At 49.8% G+C, this 9,358-nt stretch overlaps 1 protein-coding gene and 1 long non-coding RNA gene across 16 annotated transcripts in view; one reads left to right on the top strand and one right to left on the bottom strand.

Moving 5' to 3' along the window:
- Window positions 1–495: 495 nt before the first annotated feature.
- The window catches only part of LOC127920654 (sphingomyelin phosphodiesterase-like), a 32,908-nt gene continuing 24,045 nt past the window's right edge, over window positions 496–9,358 (bottom strand). The window contains 6 exon segments of the mRNA XM_052504660.1: window positions 496–1,966; window positions 3,936–4,036; window positions 4,038–4,079; window positions 5,894–5,970; window positions 6,945–7,087; window positions 7,090–7,115. Coding sequence (XP_052360620.1) covers window positions 1,512–1,966; window positions 3,936–4,036; window positions 4,038–4,079; window positions 5,894–5,970; window positions 6,945–7,087; window positions 7,090–7,115 — 844 coding nt within the window. The 3' untranslated portion in view covers window positions 496–1,511.
- LOC127920655 (uncharacterized) lies at window positions 1,973–4,060 on the top strand. Of its 15 annotated transcripts, none has more exons than XR_008106808.1 (5): window positions 1,973–2,173; window positions 2,395–2,469; window positions 2,757–2,973; window positions 3,261–3,554; window positions 3,771–3,848. It is a non-coding gene; the product is annotated as an uncharacterized LOC127920655 (long non-coding RNA). The 15 variants fall into 15 exon arrangements; XR_008106807.1 differs by having other exon boundaries at window positions 1,973–2,246; XR_008106801.1 differs by having other exon boundaries at window positions 1,973–2,319.

Here is a 9,358-nt window from a genome sequence, read left to right as displayed (position 1 = left end):
TTTTAGCCAGGTAGCCTAGGACAACATAAAAAGCTTGTACTATGAGTGTCACCATGGCATTGGCTTGAGACAATTATTATTATTTTTTTTACACAAAACAATACGATATTTAGCTCATGTTGAGTGGACTTAATTGTTGTGTGTTTTAGTCAGTCTAATGAAGTTGGAATAGTGGAGGCAGCTCCTGTTCTCTTTGCTACCTTGTTATTTTCTGGTAGTCTTAAACATTACCTTGCTTGACCATGCAATATGCTTTGTGAACTCCACAGGACAGAGGTTTCTCTCCGGTCCCGGCCTTTAGACATCTCTCAGCGTCGAGACCGATATGAACTAGCCACTTTTTGACTCAAGTTCTGATTAAGGCTGAAATTTCAACCATAATATAGTTGTATCAATAAAAACAATGGTGAGCTTTGCACCCTTTCAATGATAATCACGATCTCGATTCAGCACCCTCCACTTCTTTCCACTCACTGGGCCAGAAAAGGCAACGAATTAAAGTAAATCTCAAAATGCATCTTTATTCACAAAAATGTTCATCTTTTTAATAATTACAGACATGTTACACACACACACACACACAGGACAATCCAGAAATTAAAGTGCTGAATGAGAGTGGAAGTTGGTGTAGTAGACTCTGAAAATCACCAGTATCATTTCACAACATGTGCAAAACAACTCACTGAAGACCAATAGAGCTGAAAATGGTTCAAGAATAAAATTTGGACACCAGTTCTTAAAACAGCTTTCACAAAACCAGAAAATTAAGACCCGAGATTCTGATCATACTGTCAGTTATGCGCCTTCTGAGAAAACGGCAGTGTTCCCATGTTGAGAGAGAGACAGCATTGACCAGAAAACTCTATTTCTCAGCTCAAAAATCAGAAAATTACCTTTTTTTATTTTTTTTAAATGGCACATAGCTAACAATGGATTGAATCCTGGCCTTAATCTAAGTAACCAGTTCATCAATGTAAACTGGTTGCTAAGCAACTAGTGGATGCGACAGGCAACAACCGAAGTCGAATCTCATTCTGGGGAAAACATCACACCAAAATACTGACTTAATTTCTCCAGCTGCTGCTCTTCTTCCCCTTCAGTCATTCCGAAAACGCCCCCGGGCTGAGCAAGCAGACACCTTCAACTCTGTCGCAACGTGATGAAATCTATTAGGCTAAATGAATGCAGTAACTATCAATGAAACCCTTTGGAGACTTCACTAGGAACACTTCAGGACTCAACTCCTCAGTGAAGAGATTCAACGTTCTGTCTTTGTAAAAACAACTTGAAAACATCGTTTCCCCCTCTCCCATTATTTTTGACATTCACTAGCAGTAAATGTCCTCTGACAACGCAGATACTGATTGGACAGACTGGTTGATGGTCTGGTTCTTTTGGTTCAACCAGTGTTCCATGACATTTCACTTACCCAGAATCACATTCAATGTCTTGAACAGTTGGTGACAACATGACAGACATTCAAAGTTACCAACCCCCCCCCATATCTCTGTTCAACACAGTGTCTTCCTAACAGCTGAAACCATATCTCCCCCGAACTCCAACAGGTCACACTGCTCCAGCTCGTCATATCTGCCTGAACGTAGGAAACAGATAACGGTTGTCTTACAGGCGTCTATACAGGGCTCTGACACATGGCCTTTATGTCTGAAGTACCAGAACCGCTGAAACACACGGTCGTCCTGGAGGAAGGTCCTGATTAGCCCGTCCCAGTCCGACGGGAACAGGGATGAGACGCCGTAGGCTTCAGAAGCACGGTAGAGGAGGGTCCATTTGGGGTTTGGGTCAGGGTGGAAGATGGCGTGTTGTGAGGTGGTGGGGAGCAGGGAGGAGAACCCCCCTTCAGGCTGTCGGTTAGCCTCTGTAAGGTTTAAGATATACGTCTCATGGTCCAGAACAAACCGGGAACTGCCCTTGTAGTTACCGTCGACCAGGTAGACCCGGTAACCTGGCAACCGGAAACATTTAGAGAAGCTCTATGATTTGTTTTCTGTCTCTAGTACATGACTATACAACAGTTTGAGATCTTGTCTTCGTGACAGAGTAGAAGAGACCATACATTCTGATTGAGAGGCAACAAATTCCAGTGTGGGTGAGGGGATGTTAGGGCAGGGGTCTGGCAATCGGTGGCTATAGAGTCTGACCCGGGTTGGAGGTGTGCGTGGGTGAGGGGATGTTAGGGCAGGGGTCTGGCAATCGGTGGCTATAGAGTCTGACCCGGGTTGGAGGTGTGCGTGGGTGAGGGGATGTTAGGGCAGGGGTCTGGCAATCGGTGGCTATAGAGTCTGACCCGGGTTGGAGGTGTGTGTGTGTGTGAGGGGATGTTAGGGCAGGGGTCTGGCAATCGGTGGCTATAGAGTCTGACCCGGGTTGGAGGTGTGTGTGTGTGAGGGGATGTTAGGGCAGGGGTCTGGCAATCGGTGGCTATAGAGTCTGACCCGGGTTGGAGGTGTGAGTGGGTGAGGGGATGTTAGGGCAGGGGTCTGGCAATCGGTGGCTATAGAGTCTGACCTGGGTTGGAGGTGTGCGTGGGTGAGGGATGTTAGGGCAGGGGTCTGGCAATCGGTGGCTATAGAGTCTGACCCGGGTTGGAGGTGTGAGTGGGTGAGGGGATGTTAGGGCAGGGGTCTGGCAATCGGTGGCTATAGAGTCTGACCCGGGTTGGAGGTGTGTGTGGGTGAGGGGATGTTAGGGCAGGGGTCTGGCACGGTGGCTATAGAGTCTGACCCGGGTTGGAGGTGTGTGGGTGAGGGGATGTTAGGGCAGGGGTCTGGCAATCGGTGGCTATAGAGTCTGACCCGGGTTGGAGGTGTGTGTGGGTGAGGGGATGTTAGGGCAGGGGTCTGGCAATCGGTGGCTATAGAGTCTGACCCGGGTTGGAGGTGTGTGTGGGTGAGGGGATGTTAGGGCAGGGGTCTGGCAATCGGTGGCTATAGAGTCTGACCCGGGTTGGAGGTGTGTGGGGTGAGGGGATGTTAGGGCAGGGGTCTGGCAATCGGTGGCTATAGAGTCTGCCCCGGGTTGGAGGTGTGTGGGTGAGGGGATGTTAGGGCAGGGGTCTGGCAATCGGTGGCTATAGAGTCTGACCTGGGTTGGAGGTGTGTGGGTGAGGGGATGTTAGGGCAGGGGTCTGGCAATCGGTGGCTATAGAGTCTGACCCGGGTTGGAGGTGTGAGTGGGTGAGGGGATGTTAGGGCAGGGGTCTGGCAATCGGTGGCTATAGAGTCTGACCCGGGTTGGAGGTGTGTGTGGGTGAGGGGATGTTAGGGCAGGGGTCTGGCAATCGGTGGCTATAGAGTCTGACCCGGGTTGGAGGTGTGTGTGGGTGAGGGGATGTTAGGGCAGGGGTCTGGCAATCGGTGGCTATAGAGTCTGACCCGGGTTGGAGGTGTGTGTGGGTGAGGGGATGTTAGGGCAGGGGTCTGGCAATCGGTGGCTATAGAGTCTGACCCGGGTTGGAGGTGTGTGTGGGTGAGGGGATGTTAGGGCAGGGGTCTGGCAATCGGTGGCTATAGAGTCTGACCCGGGTTGGAGGTGTGTGTGGGGTGAGGGGATGTTAGGGCAGGGGTCTGGCAATCGGTGGCTATAGAGTCTGACCCGGGTTGGAGGTGTGTGTGGGTGAGGGATGTTAGGGCAGGGGTCTGGCAATCGGTGGCTATAGAGTCTGACCCGGGTTGGAGGTGTGTGGGGTGAGGGGATGTTAGGGCAGGGGTCTGGCAATCGGTGGCTATAGAGTCTGACCCGGGTTGGAGGTGTGTGGGTGAGGGGATGTTAGGGCAGGGGTCTGGCAATCGGTGGCTATAGAGTCTGACCCGGGTTGGAGGTGTGTGGGGTGAGGGGATGTTAGGGCAGGGGTCTGGCAATCGGTGGCTATAGAGTCTGACCCGGGTTGGAGGTGTGCGTGCGCGCGCATGTACCTGGGTTGAGGTTGACATAGGTGGTGATGGAGGGAGCGATGAAGGCCACGCCCACAGCCCTAGTCATCGTCGCCTCATCATAAAACATCTGAAACTCATCCATGTGTGTGGCCGAAGAACTGACCTGTGATCGTACCCTCATACCTAGACACAGACGGACACATTAAAACCACCCACAGCAGAACAAATCTGATCCATAACTACAGTCAGAAAGAACTAGTTCATAAACCTCTCCCTCAGGAAAAGACTTGGACTATTTTGTTGAAGCCCTGAACTAGCTCACCGGGGTTAATCTAGTCAAGGGCTTGCTGGTTAGTTGGTGTTCTCAGGAACGGGTCCCTGAGGAGAGGTGTGAGAACCAGTGACAGAACTGAATGTGGTCTGGAGTCCACATGACTATATAAAATAAATTAACTGACAGATTGGTACCAGTCTGGGATTTTTAATACATATATATTATCTCTCACTCTCAACACGAGTAGATTATATAACCCCAGGCTGGAACACACTGAACAATTAAAAAAAAAAACACATGTTTTTGTCACACAACACGATGCCACAGATGTCTCAAGTTGAGGCATGCCGACTGCAGGAATGTCCACCAGAGCTGTTTCAGAATTTCGAACATAGGTCATTTTAGAGAATTTTAATATATAATAATAATATATGCCATTTAGCAGACGCTTTTGTCCAAAGCGACTTACAGTCATGTGTGCATACATTCTACGTATGGGTGGTCCCGAATCGAAACCACTACCCTGACGTTACAAGCGCCATGCTCTACCAACTGTGCTACAGAAGGGTAGGACATCCAACCGGCCTCACAACCACGCCAACCTAGGACCTCCACGTCCAGCTTCATCACATGTGGGATCGTCTGAGACCAGCCACCCTGACAGTTGATGAAACTGAGGAATATTTCTGTATGTAATAGAAAGTCCTTTTGTGGGGGGAAAAAAACCTCATTCTGATTGGCTCCAAAGTAGATGGGCCTATGCCCTCCCAGGCCCACCCATGGCGGTGCCTCTGCATGCAGTGGCTACCAAGGATAAGAGAACTGTTACATGAACACACGCAGACAGTGATGCCAACTGGCGAGGGTCCAAAATGGTGATACTTTTTCAAACACGCAAAACAAATCCCTGCTAGGGGGAAACACAGGGTTTAACTAAGTAAAACAAAATACTATAATCTACATGATCAGTCTGTGTCAAATAAGTGGTTAATGTGAACCTAACTCGCAGCTAAAAAAAAAAAAAATGTAAAGAAAGCCAATGTTAATCGGCATGACTGATTAATTAGGGCTGATTTTAAGTTCATTACAATGGGCATTTTTGGATTCCGATTCCATTGCACTCCACGAGGAGACTGAGTGGCAGGCTGACCACCTGTTATGTGAGTGCAACAAGGAGCCAAGTTAAGTTGTTAGCTAGCTAACTTATCTTAACATAATCACTAGTTAACTACACATGGTTGAGGATATTACTAGTTTAACTAGCTTGTCCTGTGTTGCAAATAATCAATGCGGTGCCTGTTAATTTATCATCGAATCATAGCCTACTTCGCCAAACGGGTGATTTAACAAGCGCATTCGCACAAAAAAGCACCGTTGCCCGCCCGGTCTCTCTCACCTACCGCTGCCTCGCCCGGTCTCTCACCTACCGTTGCCTCAGTTACCGTTCAGGAGACGCACTGCTGTAACGGGACAAGTCTCTTCTTTCAGTCGGGCGCTGCGTTCTGTTGTCATGTGAACGACTGGCTGAGCCTTGGAAACAGCCGGGATTGGTCCAAACGCACATCACTCATTCACTGACAGCCAATAGTGATTCTAAGACCCCAGCCTCCTTCCCGTAACTCAACCCCCCCCAAACTTCCCATCGGGATCTACACGAATCACTTAGGTCCCCTATATTGGATTCAAAATGGCGAATTTCGCATCCCTGACCATCTCTTCCTACCGGTTGATGATGTGGTAGTAGTTCCAACTCCAGCTGCTCAAACAGAGACCAGGGGGGATGTGACCGATGATGTGGACCTGAGACAGAGACAAGGGAGAGGGGGACCCAGCGAGACAAGGGAGAGGGGGACCCAGCGAGACAAGGGAGAGGGGGACCCAGCGAGACAAGGGAGAGGGGGACCCAGCGAGACAAGGGAGAGGGGGACCCAGCGAGACAAGGGAGAGGGGGACCCAGCGAGACAAGGGAGAGGGGGACCCAGCGAGACAAGGGGGAGGGGGACCCAGCGAGACAAGGGGGACCCAGTGAGACAGAGACAAGGGGGACAGTGAGAGCCATGAGAGAGAAAGATACAATGGTTATAGGTTAGTTACACCCCTATTCTCAACCCTCACTCCCTCCTTCCCAAATCCTCCTCCCGTCTGTAGCCTGCAGTATATTGACCAGAAAGTAGAGTGGGTTATCACCCTCTCCTCATTGGTCTGTAGTATATTGACCAGACAGTGGAGTGGGTTATCACTCCCTCTCCTCACTGGCCTGTAGTATATTGACCAGACAGTGAAGTGGGTTATCACACTCTCCTCACTGGTCTGCAGTATATTGACCAGACAGTGGAGTGGGTTATCACCTCTCCTCACTGGTCTGTAGTATATTGACCAGACAGTGGAGTGGGTTATCACACTCTCCTCACTGGTCTGCAGTATATTGACCAGACAGCGGAGTGGGTTATCACTCTCTCCTCACTGGTCTGCAGTATATTGACCAGACAGTGGAGTGGGTTATCACTCTCTCCTCACTGGTCTGCAGTATATTGACCAGACAGTAGAGTGGGTTATCACTCTCTCCTCATTGGTCTGCAGTATATTGACCAGACAGTGGAGTGGGTCATCACTCTCCTCACTGGCCTGTAGTATATTGACCAGACAGTGGAGTGGGTTATCACTCTCTCCTCACTGGTCTGCAGTATATTGACCAGACAGTGGAGTGGGTTATCACTCTCTCCTCACTGGCCTGTAGTATATGGACCAGACAGTGGAGTGGGTTCTCTCCTCACCCTCTCTCCCTTCTCTTCACTGGCCTGTAGTATGTGGATCAGCCACTGGAGCTGGTTAGCAGGGTCAGTAGAGTTGACCATCAGCCAGTAATTTTCCCTGGCACAGAAGTTCATGTTCAGAGACACCACTCGAAGACCTGGCTGACCTCTACCGTGTAGAACCCACCATGCCTGGAGAGAGGAGAGAGAAATTCATCTTAGAATAAGGCTGTAACAAAATGTGGAAGAGTAGAGGTCTGAACACTATGTATGCGTTCAGCTGATCCAGGGATTGTGAGATCTGGCAATGAGGTCTGCAATGCAGTCGGGAGGAGGAAGGAGATACCTAGTCTGTTGTACAACTATATGCATTCAACTGAAATGTGTCTTCCACAGTTTTCCCCACAGATCAGCTAACCTCATCATAGGATACAACAACCTGATACCTGGATAGGTGTGTAACATAAACTACGTCAATCTAGTGCCCAAATGCAGTCGTTGACAGAGCACACAACCATTGGTTGACGATGCAACGACTGAGCAGGGGAATACAACCACTACCTCAGAACTACCTCAGAACTACCTCAGAACTACAGAGGACTGTCTGGATCCTACCAACCACTACCTCAGAACTACCGAGGACTGTCTGGATCCTACCAACCACTACCTCAGAACTACCTCAGAACGACAGAGGACTGTCTGGATCCTACCAACCACTACCTCAGAACTACCTCAGAACTACAGAGGACTGTCTGGATCCTACCAACCACTACCTCAGAACTACAGAGGACTGTCTGGATCCTACCAACCACTACCTCAGAACTACCTCACCACTAGAGGACTGTCTGGATCCTACCAACCACTACCTCAGAACTACCTCAGAACTACCTCAGAACTACAGAGGACTGTCTGGATCCTACCAACCACTACCTCAGAACTACCGAGGACTGTCTGGATCCTACCAACCACTACCTCAGAACTACAGAGGACTGTCTGGATCCTACCAACCACTACCTCAGAACTACCTCACCACTAGAGGACTGTCTGGATCCTACCAACCACTACCTCAGAACTACCTCAGAACTACCTCAGAACTACAGAGGACTGTCTGGATCCTACCAACCACTACCTCAGAACTACAGAGGACTGTCTGGATCCTACCAACCACTACCTCAGAACGACAGAGGACTGTGGATCCTACCAACCACTACCTCAGAACTACAGAGGACTGTCTGGATCCTACCAACCACTACCTCAGAACTACCTCAGAACGACAGAGGACTGTCTGGATCCTACCAACCACTACCTCAGAACTACCTCAGAACTACAGAGGACTGTCTGGATCCTACCAACCACTACCTCAGAACTACCTCAGAACTACAGAGGACTGTCTGGATCCTACCAACCACTACCTCAGAACTACCTCACCACTACAGAGGACTGTCTGGATCCTACCAACCACTACCTCAGAACTACCTCAGAACTACCTCACCACTACAGAGGACTGTCTGGATCCTACCAACCACTACCTCAGAACTACAGAGGACTGTCTGGATCCTACCAACCACTACCTCAGAACTACAGAGGACTGTCTGGATCTTACCAACCACCACCTCACCACTACAGAGGACTGTCTGGATCTTACCAACCACTACCTCAGAACTACAGAGGACTGTCTGGATCTTACCAACCACTACCTCAGAACTACAGAGGACTGTCTGGACCTTACCAACCACTACCTCAGAACTACAGAGGACTGTCTGGATCCTACCAACCACTACCTCAGAACTACAGAGGACTGTCTGGATCCTACCAACCACTACCTCACCACTACAGAGGACTGTCTGGATCCTACCAACCACTACCTCAGAACGACAGAGGACTGTCTGGATCCTACCAAACCACTACCTCAGAACGACAGAGGACTGTCTGGATCCTACCAAACCACTACCTCAGAACGACAGAGGACTGTCTGGATCCTACCAAGAACTACCTCAGAACGACAGAGGACTGTCTGGATCCTACCAACCACTACCTCAGAACTACAGAGGACTGTCTGGATCCTACCAACCACTACCTCAGAACGACAGAGGACTGTCTGGATCCTACCAACCACTACCTCAGAACTACCTCACCGCTACAGAGGACTGTCTGGATCCTACCAACCACTACCTCAGAACTACCTCACCACTACAGAGGACTGTCTGGATCCTACCAACCACTACCTCAGAACTACCTCACCACTACAGAGGACTGTCTGAATCCTACCAACCACTACCTCACCACTACAGAGGACTGTCTGGATCCTACCAACCACTACCTCAGAACTACCTCACCACTACAGAGGACTGTCTGGATCCTACCAACCACTACCTCAGAACTACCTCAGAACTACCTCAGAACGACAGAGGACTGTCTGGATCCTACCAACCACT

This window comes from Oncorhynchus keta, unplaced genomic scaffold (genome assembly GCF_023373465.1).
Source record: "Oncorhynchus keta strain PuntledgeMale-10-30-2019 unplaced genomic scaffold, Oket_V2 Un_contig_2019_pilon_pilon, whole genome shotgun sequence".
Lineage (NCBI taxonomy): Eukaryota > Metazoa > Chordata > Actinopteri > Salmoniformes > Salmonidae > Oncorhynchus > Oncorhynchus keta.
This window is presented reverse-complemented; position numbering and strand designations above follow the sequence as displayed.